This window comes from Mus caroli, chromosome 11, assembly GCF_900094665.2.
Source record: "Mus caroli chromosome 11, CAROLI_EIJ_v1.1, whole genome shotgun sequence".
Taxonomy (NCBI): Eukaryota; Metazoa; Chordata; class Mammalia; order Rodentia; family Muridae; genus Mus; species Mus caroli.
The window spans coordinates 7,888,613-7,906,639 of record NC_034580.1 but is presented as its reverse complement, the minus strand read 5'-3'; the positions used below and the strand labels follow the sequence as shown (position 1 = coordinate 7,906,639).

The 18,027-nt window shown below is 37.9% G+C and overlaps 1 protein-coding gene across 2 annotated transcripts in view; it reads left to right on the top strand.

Annotated features, from left to right (window-relative positions):
• Positions 1-18,027, top strand: part of Zpbp (zona pellucida binding protein) — a 161,924-nt gene that overhangs the window by 99,899 nt on the left and 43,998 nt on the right. For both annotated transcript variants that reach the window (XM_021177972.2, XM_021177973.2), the window contains exon 7: positions 5,737-5,914. In XM_021177972.2, coding sequence (XP_021033631.1) covers positions 5,737-5,914 — 178 coding nt within the window. The remainder of the gene's footprint in view (positions 1-5,736; positions 5,915-18,027) is intronic.

Genomic DNA, 18,027 nt, shown 5'->3' with positions numbered 1-18,027 from the left:
TTTTGGAGGCACTCAGAGCTATGAGTTTTCCTCTTAGAAATGCTGTCATTGTGTCCCATAAGTTTGGGTATGTTGTGGCTTCATTTTCATTAAACTCCAAAANGTCCTTAATTTTTTTCTTTATTCCTTCCTTGACCAAGGTATCATTGAGAAGAGTGTTGTTCAGTTTTCACGTGAAGGTTGGCTTTGTATTATTTATGTTGTTATTGAAGATCAGCCTTAGTCCTTGGTGATCTGATAGGATGCATGGTACAATTTCAATATTTTTGTATCTGTTGAGGCTTGTTTTGTGACCAATTATGTGGTCANTTTTGGAGAAGGTACCATGAGGTGCTGAGAAGAATGTATATCCTTTTGTTTTAGTATAAAATGTTCTGTAGATATCTGTTAGATCCATTTTTTTCATACCTTCTGTTAGTTTCACTGTGTCCCTGCTTAGTTCCTGTTTCTATGATCTGTCCATTGGTGAAAGTGGCATGTTATTATTGTTTGAGTTGCAATGTGTGCTTTGAGTTTTACTAAAGTTTCTTTAATGAATGTGGCTGACCTTGTATTTGGAGCATGTATATTCAGAATTGAGAGTTCCTCTTGGAGGATTTTACCTTTGATGAGTATGAAGTGCCCCTCCTTGTCTTTTTTGATGGCTTTGGGTTGGAAGTACACACATATATACATACATATATACATATATGTGTGTGTGTGTATATATATATATATATATATATATATATAAAACGAAATTGCAGTCTACATATGTATATATGTATATATATGTATGCACAGAACACATATATATACATATATATATACACAACATATATATACATATACATATGTATATATATATATATATATATATATATATATATATGCCTTCTGTCAGATGTTTAGTTTGTGAGATTTGTTTCTCCTTTCTGTAGACTGCAATGTTGTCTTACTGATGGTGTCCTTTTCAGTTTCATCAGGTCCCATTGATTAATTGTCATTTCTCATGCTTCAACTGTGTTGGAAATTTCAGGGCTTGCTATAGTAGGATAGCTAGGTGAACAAGGATAGGACATTTTGTCTTGACTGTTATTGAATATGTTCTTATACTGGTTTCTAGGCATTTAGGCTTGGGGAAATTATAGTTTTAGGTGTCAATTTCCAAGTTTTTGATGGATAGTGTTTTATTCTTTTTTTCCCCTTTAGTATTCTGGCCTTTGTGGCCTGGAGTTCTAGCAGCTTGTGTGGGCCTCTGGTCTACCAGTGTTGAACGCCAGCTTCGACAACACAGAGTAAACCAAGGAGGGCCAAATGTAGAGTGAGCAATTAGTCACTCAGCAGAGTTCTGAGGAAATAAAACTCAAATTTCTGGGGTCAGCAAGAAAGGGGTGAAATCACACACACACACACACACACACACACACACACTTATGCACACACTTGGTGGCTGAAGCAAGTTCCAACAAGCTCCAGTCTCTTCACACACACACACACACACACACACACACACATATATATATACAGACAGAGAGACATATTATAGGGATGGAACAAAGTTCCAAGGAGCAGACTTCAATAAATTTATTTTCCCTTAACCCTTTTATAACCCTTAAGACAAAGTTTTCTAAATATGATGAAATTTACCTTATAGCCACAAGTTACATGTTTTCTAAAACAATCACTGCAAAAATATACTCTTCAGAAGCAGATTAAAATCATTACAGAAAAAGAAATTACATATTCTTTTTTATTTTTTTTTTGGAAACTCATACTTAACTAAACATTTCCCATCTATCTTTTTCTTCATACATAATACATGAAATGTGTTCTCCTATTTCTAACCTATGCAGGTCTTGAGGAATGGGCACATTCTATTCTTGATTCTTACTTTAAAAATTGTATCAAATACCCTACCTTCCTAAAATTATTTAAATCCAAGTAACTTTCTAAAACTACTTAAATCAGGAATTCCATAAAATTATTAACTCATCTAAATAGCATTATTTCAAGAATGTTTATTTTGATGTTGATCTGCAGGAATCTTGCCAAACAGAGTGTGTTATCACCCAGGAAGTATCACACCAGGCTATAGATAGTGAGGGTCCCCTGATGTTCAGTCATATCACAACAGGTATATGAGGAATATAGGAATAACATGCATGTGAAGACATATCAGCAGTAAGAAGCAACCCTGGGATGAAGCCTCTGGGGCTCTGCCTCTCCAGGGTGTACCCATTGCAGCAGAGCAAAACAGTGGGCCATCTCCAGTAAGCTCACTTGCCCACTACAGCTCTTCCTGCATTCCTTCTCCAACCAAGTTGGGGGCTGGACTTATAGTAGCAAGTGTCACCTTTGGTCAAGCATGTGGTCTCCACCTGTATTGGGGGTGGGACATGGTGATGAGGAATGGAGGGAGGGTTGAGGATAGTGTGTGGAGTATACTGAAGGAGTGGAAGAAGTCTGTGCATGATCTGCCTGTCTGGAGTTCTGGGGGCTGGTATGGTTTCTGATCCAGCAAAGAGTCTCTTCCAGGCCTACCTTTTCTTCTGGATGGTATGGCCTTCACCCGAACAGTGAATAACTGCCCAATTTAGGGTCAGAGGCATAGAAACAGGGGTAGGTAATAGGGTGGGAAAGGATGCAATGGGTTGGGTTTCAGGAACCAAATGGAGTGTGAAAATTCTGTGGAGAGGTCTTTGTTCTGCATTTTTTCTTGGTGCTGGGGTGTCAGTACACCACTGGGGAGGTGAAAGGTATGGTTGTTGGCTACGTTCCTTCCTGGAAACCACCGAGGTGCTGGGCTGGTGGGATGCCAACATGCTGTTCAGGGAAGATGAAATGCAGCCTAAGATAGGGGCCCCAGCCCATGTTTCTCTAAGTGAGAAATGGTTGGGACTGGGATGGAAGCTGTAGTTATCACCCTTCACCCTCTTAGGCATCCTGAAAGAGCTGAGAACCTCAAGGAGTTGAAAACAGGAGGTAAGGTGGTGGGGGTCTGAGATGGTAATCCAGCTTAGTTCAGGGTGAGTGCCAGGAGTGCGGAGAGGCCTTCTGTGGGAGACTTAGGTGATGCTCTATATGACAAAGGCCTTCCCCACGATGGTCCTTGACAAGAAACAGACCTTGCTTGTCCAGACTATTCATTTATGGTGGAAGAGGATGCATAGGACTTACTCAGGATGAACCAGAATTTAAATATCTTTTTCAGGAAGGGATGCCTGGGAATGGAAGCTTATTGGCTACACATTCCAGGACCATCCAGATACTTCATTAGCAAGGAGAACTCAGTTTCTATGCTACATGACCAGCCATGATGGTCCTCTTAGTGGGGTGTTGTGGTCACATGCTCCAGGATAGGAATCTGGTCAGAAGCTAGTGAATTCCTGCCATTCTCAATTAAGAGTTTGTGGTTCTGAACTTTTGCTACTACCTTACCAGTTTTTCTGTTTGGTGACATGGTTCCACTTACCCAACCGGAAGTGGGAGCCTAGTTTGTTCTTCTGACCAGTGTGACCTTCATCTGATCAGGGACACCCCCTCTTATAGATTGTTAAATAATGTGTTACCTAAAGTATTCAAATGATTGTGTAATATAGTATTTCCTAGCCACTTTGAGGGTCAAACAACCTTTTCACAGGGGTCCTATAAGATCATGGAAAAAAGACAGTTATTTACATTATGATTCATAATAATAGCAAAGTTAATTTTGAAGTAGCAACACAAATAATTTTATGGTTAGGGGTTGGGGGTCTTCATAACATTAGGAAGTGTACTAAAGGGTCACAGCATTAGGAAGTTTGAGAACCACTAGTCTTAGAGCTATATCCTTTATGGTACCCAGTGAAACTAAAACCTTTATATTCTGACTTTGTCTTGTATTTGCTACTTATCCAGTTTTTGACTTTTAAGTTTGGTGAGCTAACCTACAACAAATATTAAGGCCTTTTCAGCTAATTTTATTCACTACTAACAAGTCCAGTGAAAGATATTGCAGTGTTTAAAATAAGTTGTCAGACTTTCCTCTGTCAAAGCAGTTGTTTTGAACGTTGTGTTGAAATGGTTTCTTTTCTAGTCCATAGCTTCTAGCCAATCATTATAAAGCAAGTTGCTTTCATATATATTTATCTGTTCTGTGAAGATATGAGGACTAAATAAGAGATCTGATGTCCATTCAGTCATATTTATCTCAAACTAGAATTTTACTTTTGGGTTAGTTTTTATATTATCATTCTTACATCATTTAAGTTGTTTAAAAAGTTTACATTTACACTTGTAATCCCTACTTAGCACAGAATATTTCCAGTGTACCTTTAGATAAAAACTATTAGGATATATGTACAATCAAAATAAGTATCAGAAATTGTTATTCAGTTGTTTAATGCTATTTTTTAAATGATAAAGTGTTTGTCTATCATTATTAGAGGGGAATGAGAAAAGCGGTATGATTTGTTTCTGTCAGGACACCTTAGGTCTAGATTATTGGGTTTTTCTCTGGTTTTGGCTTTGGTTACTTTTATTCTGCATAGGGTTCTTAGTGATTATAGGTGTCTCCTTACACTTTGAATTGTATCAGCACATTTAAATATTAGCAATTAGATATCAAATTGTATATAATTAACTATTTGAAGTGTATGAGTGTTTTGCCAGCATGTGTGTAAATGTACTCTGTGCTGGGGAGTAGAAAAGCATCTCAGATCCCTGGAACTGTAGTTACAGGAAGCTAGGAGCTGACATTGGGATGCTGTGAATGGAAGCCAAGTCCTCTGTAAGATCAGCAAGCGCTCTTAACTGCTGAGCCAACTCACAAGCCCCCTGTAACTAATTCTTTAAGTACTTCCTTAACCAAAAAAAATTGTTTGACCAAGTAAAACGTAAAAAAAAAAAATCATTGGATTGATCTTTTAAAAATTAGAAAATATTTAATACGTGAAAATGTAAATAATCGAGCAATAGTGAAATAAGATGTTTATGTTGAATATGGTTTATTTTAAAAAGTTTAATAGCCCTCGGGTTTTCATGGAAATAATATACTCTAGAAGGTATTCAAAGTAGTCAGACAAGTTGAGCCTGAAAAGCAGTGCACCCAGTTATCCTTGCTGCTGACTAGACTGGAGGTACATGTTCTTGTTGCAGAAGAAACTAACTGGTTTGCAGTGGGTTTGAGTTCATGAACTTGTTCTGTATTTCATGTAGAGCTGTGACTCCACAGAGGAACACACAGCCTTCTTCTGTTCTTAGCAGCCAAGTCAGAGCCAGTATTGTAGGTATCATAGTGGTTATCTATCAAATGATAACTCACTGTTTTCTAAGTTGAGTTTATAACAACGAGCCAGAACTCACCACAGTTTATCTTGTTCCTAAGCCTGATTTTCTTTCATAAAATAAGGAAGGGGATAGTAGAAGAACACTTCTTGGTGACTTTTTAAATACTTTAGGTATACTTAATTTTATAGATATGTTTAATTTTTAACAGCCTGCTTAATTTTTCTAAGTTGCCTATCTTTAAATTACTCAAAGTCCAAAAGGACTGAAAGTTGTTAAATACAAATTATATCTTTCTATCACATTTAGAGATAGAAGATAATCTGGAAACACTTGAAGTGTTTGCAAGAGGGGTGAACTTTCCTTTTTGCATGTTATGTATATCTTATAAATTGAAGATACAGATTTTGACACTTTTCCTTGCATTGTTTGATCTGAATTATATTAGCTCATAGCTGATTAATATTTCAAATTCTATTCCTAATACAGGCTAAAAATCTCATAGAGAGATTCTTCATTCAGCAAGTAGAAGTCCTGGGCAAGCGTGCAGAGCCACTGCCTGAGATATACTATATTGAGGGAACCCTTCAGATGGTGTGGGTGAACCGCTGCTTTCCAGGGTATGGCATAAATGTCCTGAAGCATCCCAAGTGCCCAGAGTGCTGTGGTATGTAATAAACTACATTTCACTTTTATGTGGATGAAATTCATTTACTTCAATTATGTTTAACTGAATGCCTTCTTTAAAACTGTCATTTAGATTTTGACTTATTTTAAATAACGTATTTGAGAAAGCTATATTCTAAATATGTATAAAGAAAAACTATTGTAATGTTTTAAATAATATATTTTGTTTTATTTTGACAATTTTCAATATATCTGAACTCCCTCTACTTTCCTACTTGTGTCCTTTTTTAAAAAGATGAGGAAACTCTTGTAGTAGGTGTTGTAGTCCTCTGGCTTTTCCAGTCTTTCTGCCCCTTCTTCTATAATGCCCCCTTGGTCTTAAGTATAGAGGTTTTGTTTTTTTTTTTTTGTTGTTTTTTTTTTTTAAAATATCAATTGTGGATGCCCACCTGATTAGTAGTTCTTTGTGTTATGGTCAGTTGTGGCTTTCTACAATTATATCTATTAGCTGCAAAGAGAGGCTTCTTTAATGGAGAGAGAGAGAGAGAGAGAGAGAGAGAGAGAGAGCGCATCATTAACCTGTAGCTGTAAAGGTAAGTGTTTAGAATGCAATTAGAAATTATACTGGTTTAGCAAACTGGCAGTGGTAGGTTCTCCTCCATGTCCTTTGCTGGGAGTATTGTGCTTTCAGCAATAGTGCACTACCTTCTTTTTCCATAAGGTACCTAGGGTGACATCAATAAATTATAATGTTTTAGGGGGTCTCTTGGATTTTCAAGGTAGGTTTACCATGTCTGGTATTAGGGCTATTGTTTGCCTATGGTTTGGGCAGGGAACATTACCACCCCAAGTGCTATAATTTCAATTAAAGCAAATATATCTATATATGCATATAAATGTAGTATTTTATATAATTTAAAATGAACATAAAATGCTTCCTTATAGCATTGACAAATATACTACTGTCATTTGTCACTCCTACTTCCTACTCTGTTGTCCCCTCTGCACTCCCCAACTAAGTGTCCCTGACCAGTTTCTCATTTCCATTTTCATAGCAACTGTTTTCTACTAATCCCATCTCTGATTCTGATGTTTGCATTTGCTCTAGGTTATATACCCAAATGTAAAGATTTGCAGCTAGTATTCACAGATAAATCATGTGGCATTTGTCTTTCTAGGTCTGGGTTACCTTATTCAATATAATGTTTTCTACGTTTATCCATTTACCTGCAAATTTCATGATTTCATTTTTTTTCTTTATAGCCTAGGTAGAATTTTATAGTCTGCAAATACTATATTTTTATTACTTATTCTTTAGTTGGAGGACATTTAGATTATTTCTATTTCCTAGCTATTGTGATTAGAACAGCAATGAATGTGGCTGTGTAGTTATCTATGAATTATGATGTGGAGTTGTTTTGGCATATGCTGAGGAGTGGTATACATTCATTTATATACCTATGCATTAGAATGGCTTGCAGGCTGTGTTTCACCTTGTATAACAATGGTTGTCTACCAACAGACAGTCCAAGAATCCAGTAGTTGTTCAGTCCATGAGACTAAATGTCTAAGCTACTCTTCAGTATATATCAAAATTCCAAAGAAGTAGGTGCTAATGCTAATGAGGGAATGAATTTTCCAGCAAGAGTTAGAGCAAGCGCAAGCAGACAAAGAACAGCACTTATTTCTTCCATGTACTTTATATAGGCTGCCAGCAGAAGCTGTGGCCCAGGTTAAAGGTGGATTTTCCCACCTCAAAAGTTCTGGATTAAAAGTGAGTCTTCCCACTTCAAATGATTTAATTAAGGAGAAAATTCCCTCAAAGGTGTACCCAGGCACTTGGGTGTTAGTTAATTCCAGGTGTAGTCAAGTTGATAATCAAGATTAGCCATCACAAATGAATTCTTGAATTTGTTTTGATTTTTATTTCTACAATTTCTAAGGATAATGAACATTTTTTGAGATATTAGCCATTTTTTATTTCTTTTTTTGAAACTTCAGAGTATAGGCCATATTTTAAAAACTGGGTTGCTTGCTTTCTCAGTGTGTGTTCTGAGTTTCAGTCCTCTATCAGATATATTGCTGGAAAAGATTCTCTGTGCACTTCCTCTACTCAGTTATTTACTGCATTGGACACTGTTTTAGCTTTATGGGTCTCCATCTGTCAATTGTCAGCCTTAATTCTTGAGAAAATGGGGTCCTTTTCAGAAAGTACTTTCCTATTGCCATGTGTTATAGGGTGCTTCTTTTTTCTTGTTGTTTCTGCATTTTGGGTTTTACATTGAGGTCTTGTAGCAGTAGGTGATTAATCTGCTCTAATCTTCCTGGTTGCTGTGCTTTGAGTTTGTTGTTACCTGCTCCAATGCTGTGGATTCCCAAATGAAACACACACACACACACACACAGAGAGAGAGAGAGAGAGAGAGAGAGAGAGAGAGACACACATACAGAGCCTTATGTTTAATATGCCTTAATCAGCTCAATGGCCGAGCCACTCTCAAACTTCCACACATGATTGGTATGCCTCTCTTCCTGCAGCTCTCAAGCCCAGATATTATTTCTTTCTCAGCAGAGGTGATTCTGCCGCTTTTCCTGTTTCCCTTGCCTGTGAATCCTAATGGTCCTGCCTCTGTCTCGCTGCCCAGCCATTGGCCACTGACAACTTCATTAACTAATCAAAGCCAACTGGGGGCAGTAACATGCAGATGTACATATTCCCATGTTATTTTGGGGGAGAAATTAATATAAATAGCATTAGATCCAATCCAGAACAAGCCTATGGTTTATTTGTAGTTTATTTTTATGCAAGGTGATAGATATGGGTGCTATTTAATTCTTTTACAGTAGGCATCTAGTTTTCTTAGCACCGTTTGCTGAAGATAATGTCTTTTCTCTGATATGTAGTTGCAAACATCAAGTGAATGTAATTACAGAACACATATTTGGGTCTTCTGTTTTCTTCCATTGGTTTAAATGTTTTCTGTTGTTGATGTTTCTTTGTTTATACCATGCTATCTTTATTACTATACTGCTATGTAGAACCATTCCTTGAATTTCAGGGATAAAGCCACTTTGATCAGGGTGGATAATCTTTTGATATATTACTGTATTTGGCTTTCAAGTATTGAGGACCCCTGAATCTATGTTGATCCAGAGATGCTTGCCTAATTTTCCTTGTGTTTGTGTTTTTCTAGCAGAGTAATACTAGCTTTGTAGATGCATTTGTGAGAACACCTTCTGTTTCTCTCTTTTTTTGAATAATTTAATAAGTATTGATTGTAGATTGTCTTTGAATATTTGGTAGAATTTTGATGTGTATCTGTCTGGGCCTGGTCTTTTTATCTCTCTTAAGCTCTTATTTGTCAATGTATATGTTTAAATTATTAATCTTCTCTGATCTTTGGTGGTTTGAATGAGTTTAACACTATGTCCTTTTATTTTAGAATTTCTAACTTAATGAATTATAGGTTTTAAAAGTATTTCCTCAAAATATTTTTAATTTGTTTTTTTTTTTTTTTTGGTGTCAGTTGTATTGTTTCCCGTGTTATCTCTCATTGTGTTGATTTGCTTTCTCTCTCTCCTTTGGCTAAAAAGTCTGTTGAATTTGTTCATCTTCTCACAGACCCAGCTCTTAGATTTGTATTTGATCACTTGTACTATTATTTTTAATATTAATTTCTTAATTTTTGTTCTGATTTTTATTATTTCTTGCCATCTACTGTGGGACTGTGAAAGGCAACCTGTTTTCTGATGGAGCTAGGTTTAAACCCCGGAGATCCACCAGGTGTTCCTGCAAGGTATGGAAGGAGTTTGCCATGCTCCCAGATAAGAGGCTCCTGACAGGAAGCCTTAGCTCTCCATAATTCTGTGGCCATCAGTAACATAAGGCAACTCCGCAAGCCCCTCCACAGGTAGAGAGTACTGATCACTAGCCTCAAGACAGATCTCCATTTTAATGAGGCACCTAAAGGCCTGAAGGGCTTACCCAATTAAGCTCCCCTTCCCAGACACTCCTCCCTGCAAAAGGTATCTCACCACAGGCCCGCCCTGAGAAAGGGAGGTAAGGTTTCATTCATCACAACTCTCTTCCAAGACAATAAACACTTTAAAACCAAAAACTGCCTCTTCTCATGAGGACCCACCATGGGGAACAATGGAACCAAGCGAAGCAGCCAGTGCAAGCCAGAGACACTCTCCTTCCCACTGTAATCAGCTGGTCTCTCTCCTCCCCCTCTTCTCACTTTGGCCCCAGGCTAGAGCCTGCCTTTGGGTCTATACTCTGTTCTCAGCTCTTCTGTGACACCCAGCGGTGTCTGCAGTGTCCAAGATCTATAATCTGCTGTACTCAGCCTCCAGGCCGAGGACCCATGAGCCGAACTCCAGCAATCCCGTGGGACCTCAGACTGAGCTTCCCGACCCCCCAGAGCGGGGGTCCTTCAGCTTCTCACAGCCTGATGGCTGCCAGGAGGCAGCTTGGGGTGCACAGTCAAAACTTTCTATGTCCTGCCATTTTAACCATTTTTGCTTGTTTTGTTCTTGTTTTTACAAGTTATTGACTTGTGTTGTAAGGCCTGACATCAGGATTGGGGCAGAATACTGAAAGTACCAAGAGAAAAATCACAAGTCAAATATAAAAGAAAACCTATCTGGGATATCGGAGTGGACATAGATGTGAAGCTGTCAACGGGAACATGTACAACTCACCACTAGTCACGAAATCAAAGACAATGACCATCTTATTAAAAACAATGTGTACAGTCAATGCAGTTCCCATGAAAATTCCAACACAATTCTTACAGACTTTGAATGAGCAATTCTCACCTTTGTATGGAAAAAGTCTGTCTGTCTTTCTTCCTTTCTTTCTTTCTTTCGTCCAAATGATTTGTTTGTTGGTAGGAGTGGTGTATTGAGGTCACTGACTATCACTATGGAATAAATCTGGCAGGATTTCCTTTCTTAAATTATACTTGTGTTTGGGATTTGTACATTTATAAATATATTATTCTCTTGATGGATTGTCCCCCTGATTTTTATTAAATAGCCTTGTTTATATCTCTGGACTAATTTTGGTTTGAAATCTATTTTGTAACTATTAATAACTGTGCCTATGGAGTATAATCTGCTGGGAATACTTTTATCATATAATGTATAGCTTTGATGGTAAAGTGTGTTACTTGGAGGCAGGACAATGATACAGTTTGGGGAGCATGTTGATATAGGGTCGCACTATAGGTAGCACTGTCTGACTTGGAGTTTACTTTGTAGACCATACTGGCTTTGAATCCATATAGATCCACCTTCCTCTGCCCTCTGAGCTCTAGTATTAAAGTCATACATGCCCAGCGATATAGTTTTCTTTCTAATTCATCCTGCTGTTCTGTGTCTTTTCATTTGCAAAATTAGGAAAATTAATATTCATAATATTATAGGATGCTTTCTATTTATTCAAACCATGTTGTTGATTGTGCTTTCTTCTATGCCTTTTTGATTAACTGTTCTGACAATTATTTATCTGATTTTGACTCTTCATTCATAAGTGTTCCCTCCAGTATGCTATGTGGAGTTATCTTAGTGCTTGTGAATTACATTAGTCCATTTGTAGGATGGAAAAATTCTATTTTTCTGGAATAATAGTCTGGGTTGACCATTGTGATCTTTCGAATAGTTGAATATATCTTTCCTTTTTCTTGATTCTTTAAATGTTTCTGTTTTTCCTGAATGTATGTATATATGTATATCATATACTTGTGTAGTGCCTAAAGAGTATTGAAAGGGCATTAGATACCTTGGAAGTGGACTTACAGACTATCCTGGTTAGGATTTTACTGCTGTGAACAGACACCATGACTAAGGCAACTTTTATAAAAGGACAAAATTTATTTGGCTTGCAGTTTCAGAGGTTTAGTCCGTTATCATCAAGATGGGAGCATGCCAGCATCCAGGCTGACATGAGGCTGGAGTAGCTGAGAATTCTATATATTCATTCAAAGTTAGACAGGAGAAGACTGGCCTCCAGGCAGCTAAGACCACAGTCTAAAAGCCCATGCCACAATAGGCCACATCTACTCAAACAAGGTCATACCTCCATATAGTGCCACCCCCTGGGCTAAATTCAAACCACCACACAGACAGTCATGTGTTATCAAGTATGTGCTGGGAACTAAACCTGGGTTCCCTGCAATATCAGAAAGTTCTCTTAAAACCTATCTTTCAAGCCCCAGGACTGATGATTCTTGAAGGTGACATAATTATCTTGGTTTATTTTTGGTATTGTTTCAACAAAGGCACCTAGGCATGTGGAGTTGGTTTGTTGCTAGTATCTTTTTTATGTGGTCTTGGCATATGCCCCAGAAGGCTTACAAACCTATCCACCCTCTAATGTGGGTTGTAATGCTATTGAGTAGGAGGCCAAGTTTTGTTGAGTCCTGTGGGGGAGAGGAACTTGGTAATTAGGGCTTCATTTACTCTTCTTGCCACAGTAATCTGATGGTCAGGAGAGTGCAGCTGGCAAGTCTGGGAAGGGATGTCTATAGGTAAAGAGTTGAAGAGATTCAGGAAGAAGGTACTTAATAACCTTCAATTAGAAAATGAAGCATCCTGGGATGGAGGGTATGGACAGACCTTTGTTAAGTTACCATGGTGAGAGACCAAGAAAAACAAAAGCAGAATTGCTTATGAGGCTTTTTCAGTAGCTGAGTACAGAATACTAGCTACCTCAAGAAGCCCCATGAAAGCCCTAGGTCCTCCTCATCTCAGCCTCACTGTCTCAGGATACCCCAGTCTCTACCTGCTGCTATCCCATGACCATTAAGCTGCTCTTCTCAGGACTGCATTCATTGTGTCCTGTAGAATTTGGTAAACTTGTATTTTTACTTTTATTTCAAGTATTTTTCCTTTTTTGATTCCTTTAGAGAACTATTCATTATTCAATAGGGTGTTTTTTTTTTTATCTCCACATGTTTATGAACTTCCTGTAGTTTCTTTTGCTGTTGATACCAAGTTTTATTTCTTCACAGTCAATGTTACTTCAGTTTTCATATATTTGTTGAAACTTGTTTTATGTGCTAGTATGTGACTTGTGTCATGTGCTAAATTGAGAAAGTTGAATAGGCTGCTGGGAGAATGTATATTCTCTAGTATTTGGGTAGACTATTTCATAGATGTTTTTTCAGTCCATTTGATCATTATGTCATAATCCCGTTGGTTTCATTTTTATCCAGATGACTTGTTGGTAAGAGTGAAGTATTGAGGTCACTAGTACTGTTAGTGTTTAGGGTAATCTGTGACTTTCTGAGTATTTGATTTATGAAAGGATTTATACCTGCATTTGATATTAGTGTTTGAAATTGTTTTATTTTTTATTTCCTTGATGGATTGTTTTGAGTCTGAAGTGAATTATTTATTGCTCAGGATATTTTTGAACTCTCTTTTGTCAGATATTAGAATAGATAGAACTATTTTTTTTCCTAGCTAAATTTCCTTGTGGTAGTTTCTATCATCTGTCTTTGAGGTGATGTCTTATCTTTACTGGCGAGGTGTTCCCTGAAGGCAGTAAAAAGATGCATCCTATTCTCTAATATATTTAGCTAGTCTGTGTCTTTTTATTGGGGGAATTTAGACAATATTCAGAGTTACTCTGTCCTGTCAGATTGTTGATTTTCTGGCTTGTTCTTAGCCCTCTTTTGACTGTTCTAGTATTGTTATTTTACCCTTTAGTGGTGAGCTTATGTTTCTGTGTGAAGTATTACTACAATATCTTTTTATAAACCCGCATTAGTTCTTAAACATTCCTTGTCTCCTTTTGTCATGAATGTATTTTATCTCCCTTGTAATGCTGATTCATGACTTTCCTGTGTAAAGTAGTCTGTATTAGCATTTGTGCTCTCTTTAGAACTTTGAATACATCTTTTCAAGCTTTTCTTCCTTTAGAAGCCTTTACGAAATTATTGGACCTTATTCTGACTTCCCTGCCTTTATATATAAATTGTCCCTTTTCCAGATTTCATTATCCTTTCTTTATTCTATATTTTAACTACATGTCCTAATTAGGATTTTCATCAATTTGACATAAGCTAGAATCATCTGAAAACAGGAACTCCAATTTAAAAAATGTCCTTCTAAGATTGGCCTGTAGGCAAATGTATGGACAATTTTCTTTACTAGTGATGTAGAAGGCCCATTCACTGTGGGTGGTGCCACTCCTGTGCAAGTGGTGCTGGGAGATTTTTAAAAAGCCAGCTGAGAAAGTCATGGAGAACAAACCAGTAAGCAGCTTTCCCTTCATGCCCTCTGTGCCAGTTCCTGCCTCTGAGTTCCTTTCTTAAGTTTTTGCCCTGGCTTCCCTCAGTGATGGAGTGTGACCTGAAATTTGCAAGCTGAAATAAACCCTTTTTCTCCAAGTTGCTTTTGATCATGGTGTTTATCACAGGAATATATACTGTAAGTAAGACACTATAATATGATATTGGCAGTTTGTATTCTGGTCCTGTGTATTGGGTGTTCTCTCTAGCTCTTGTAACTGTATCTTTCTCTAGATGTGGGAATTTTCTTCTTTTCTTTTTTGGAAACTATTCTCTAATCCTTTTTTTTTAAAAAAAAGATATTTTCTTTATTTACATTACAAGTGTTATCACATTTCCTGGTTTCCCCTCTGAAAAGCCCCTATACCCTCCGCCTTGCCCTGCTCACCAGCCCACCAACTCCCACTTCCCTGTCCTGGCATTCCCCTACACTATGGCATCAAGCCTTCACAGGACTAAGGGCCTCTACTCTGACAAGGCCATTCTCTGTGACATATGCGGCTGGAGTCATGGGTCACTCCATGTATACTCATTGGTTGGTGGTTTAGTCCCTGGGAGCTCTGGGGGTACTGGTTGTTTCATATTGGTTTTCCTCCTGTGGGGCTGCAAACTCTTCAGCTCTTTGAGTCCTTTCCCTAGCTCCTCCATTGGGGACCCTGTGATCAGTCCAATGGATGGCTGTGAGCATCCACCTCTGTATTTGTCAGGCACTGGCAAATAGGAGACAGCTATATCAGGCTCCTGTCAGCAAGCACTTTTTATCATCTGAGATAGTGTCTGGGTTTGGTGACTGTATATGGGATGGATCCCCTGGTAGGGCAGTCTCTGGATGGCCTTTCATTCAGTCTCTGCTCCACACTTTGTCTCTAACTATCTCTGAGCAGAGATAGTTCATGGTTTTAGAGCTTTATTGTAGAAAAGGAGAGGGGGGCTAAGAGAGGGGAGTAAGGGGAGTAGAGAAGCAGATGGTGGCCATGGCCATGTGGAGAGAGGGAAGAAGGGAGGGGCAGAGAGGGCAGAGGGAGGGGAAGGGAGGGAACAAGAGGGCTAGAGACAAATCAAGAGAAACAAGAGAGACAAGAGAAGCAAGAGAGAGGGGAAGGAGCCAAGCAGCCCCTTTTATGGTGGGCTGGGCTACCTTGCTGCTGTCAGGTAACTGTGGGGCAGGGCATATCTAGCTCCAGCCAGGTAGCTGTGGGGGTGGAGTCCAGAAAGAGTGCCAGGAGCTTGGGGGCATTGCCTGTGTGACTGATGGCCACAGGATTATGGAGTTGAGGGCTGTGTCAGGAGCTTATGTCTGGGAACATGGCAAACAGGTCTTCCTTCCCTTGCAGATTAATCTACTGGGTCTCTGGGGCTTCAACCTAGCTCATCCAGAAAACAAGCTGCCTTTCATGGTCCCACATTCGTTTATATAGTTTATATTCGTTTATATATTCTTTTACATTGATGGATTTCCTTACATTGAACCATCCCTGCATTTTTGGAATGAAGCCTACTTGATCATGGTGGATGATAATTTTGATGTGTTCTTGGAATCAGTTTGCAAGAATTTTATCGAGTATTTCTGCATCGATATTCATAAGGGAAATTGATCTGTAGTTCTCTTTCTTTGTTGGGTCTTTTTGTGTTTTAGGTATGAGTGTGACTGTGGGTACATAGAAAGAATTGGGTTGTCTTTCTTCGGATTCTATTTTATGGAATAATTTGAGAAGTATTTGTATTAGATCTTCTTTGAAGGTTTGATAGAATCCTTCACTAAACCCATCTGGAATTTTGTTTGTTTGTTTTGGTTGGAAGACTTCTGACTGCTTCTATTTCCTTGGGAGTTATAGGGCTGTTTAGATGGTTTATCTGATCCTGATTTAACTTTGGTACCTAGTATCTGTTTAGAAAATCACCCATTTCATCCAGGTTTCCCAGTTTTGTTGAGTATGGACTTTTTAGTAGGATCTGATAATTGTTTTGCATTTCCTCATTTTCTGTTTCAATTTATTCATTTAACTTTCTGATTTTGTTAATTTGGATATTGTCTCTGTGCCCTCTGGATAGTCTGGCTAAGGATTTATCTATCTTGTTGATTTTCTCAAAGAACCAGCTCCTAGTTTTGTTGAGTCTTTGTATAGTTCTCTGTTTCTACTTGGTGGATTTTAGTCTTGAGTTTGATTATTTCCTGCCATCAACTCCGCTTGAGTGTATTTGCTTCTTTTTGTTCTAGAACTTTTAGATGGGCTGTCAAGCTTCTGGTATATGATCTCTCCAGTTTCTTTATGGAGGCACTCAGGTGACTCTGAGGTTTCCTCTTAGCACTTCTTTCATTGTGTCCCATAGGTTTGGATATGTTGTGCCTTCATTTTCATTGAATTCTAAAAAGTCTTTAATTTCTTTATTTCTTCCCTGACCAAGTTATCATTGATTAGATAATTGTTCAGCTTCCATGTGTATGTGGGCTTTTTGTTGTTTTCATTGCTATTGAAGACCAGCTTTAGTCCATGGTGGTCCTACAGAATACATGGGATTAATTCAATGTTCTTGTATCTGTTGAAGTTTGTTTTGTGTTCAAGTACATGGTCATTTTCTGGTTAGGTACCTTTTTTTTTTTTTTTTTTTTTTAGTTTCACTGTGTCTCTGTTTAGTTTCTGTTTCCATGATCTGTCCTTTGGTGAGACTGAGGTGATGAAATCTCATACAATTATTGTGTGGGGTTCAATATGTGCTTTGAGCTTCAGTAATGTTTCTTTTAGAAATGTGGGTGCCCTTGTATGTGGGACATAGATGTTCAGAATTGAGGGTTTATCTTGGTGGATATTTCCTTTGATGAGTATGTAGTGTCCTTCCCCATTTTTTGATAACTTTTGGTTGAAAGTCTTTTCTATTGGACATTACAACGACTGCTCCAGTTTGTTTCTTGGGACTGTTTGCTTGGAAAAAATATTTCCCAGCCTTTTACTTTGACGTAATATTTCCCGTTGTCATTGAGGTGTGTGTCCTGTTTGCAGCAAAATTCTGGGTCCTGTTTACATATCCAGTTTGTTAGCCTATGTCTTTTTATTGGGGAATTGGGTCCATTGATGTTGAGAGATATTAGGGACCAATGATTGTTGGTTCCTGTTATTTTTCTTGTTAGAGGTGGATTATGATTGTGTGTTTCTCTTCTTTTGGGTTTGTTGTGAAAAGATTACTTTCTTGCTTTGTCTAGGATATAGTTTCCCATCTTGTTTTAGAATTTTACTTCTATTATCTTCTGTAGGGCTGGATTAGTTCAAAGATATTGCTTAAATTTTGTTTTGTCTTGGAATACCTTGGTTTCTCACTCTATGGTAATTGAGAGTTTTGCTGGGTATAGTAGTAGCCTAGGCTGGCATTTTTGTTTTCTTAGGGCCTGTATGACATCTGCCCAGTATCTTCTGGCTTTTAGAGTCTCTGTTGAGAAGTCTGGTGTAATTCTGATAGGTCTGCTTTTATATGTTCCTTTACCTTTTTCCCATACTGCGTTCAATATTGTTTATTTGTTCTGTGCTTTTGGTGTTTTACTTATTATGTGACAAGAAGAATTCCTTTTATGTTGACATCTGTTTGGTGTTCTGTAGGCTTCTTGTTTGTTTATGGGCATTTCTTTCTTTAGGTTAGGGAATTTTCTTTTATAATTTTGTTGAAGATGTTTGCTGGCCCTTTGAGTTGGGAATCTTCACTCTATTCTATACCTATTATTCTCAGGTTCAGTCTTTTGATTGTGTCCTGGATTTCTTGAATGTTTTGAGATAGGAGCTTTTTGCTTTTTCTATTTTTCTTTTTAATTTTTTATTAGTTATTTTCTTCATTTACATTTCCAATGCTATCCCAAAAGTCCCCC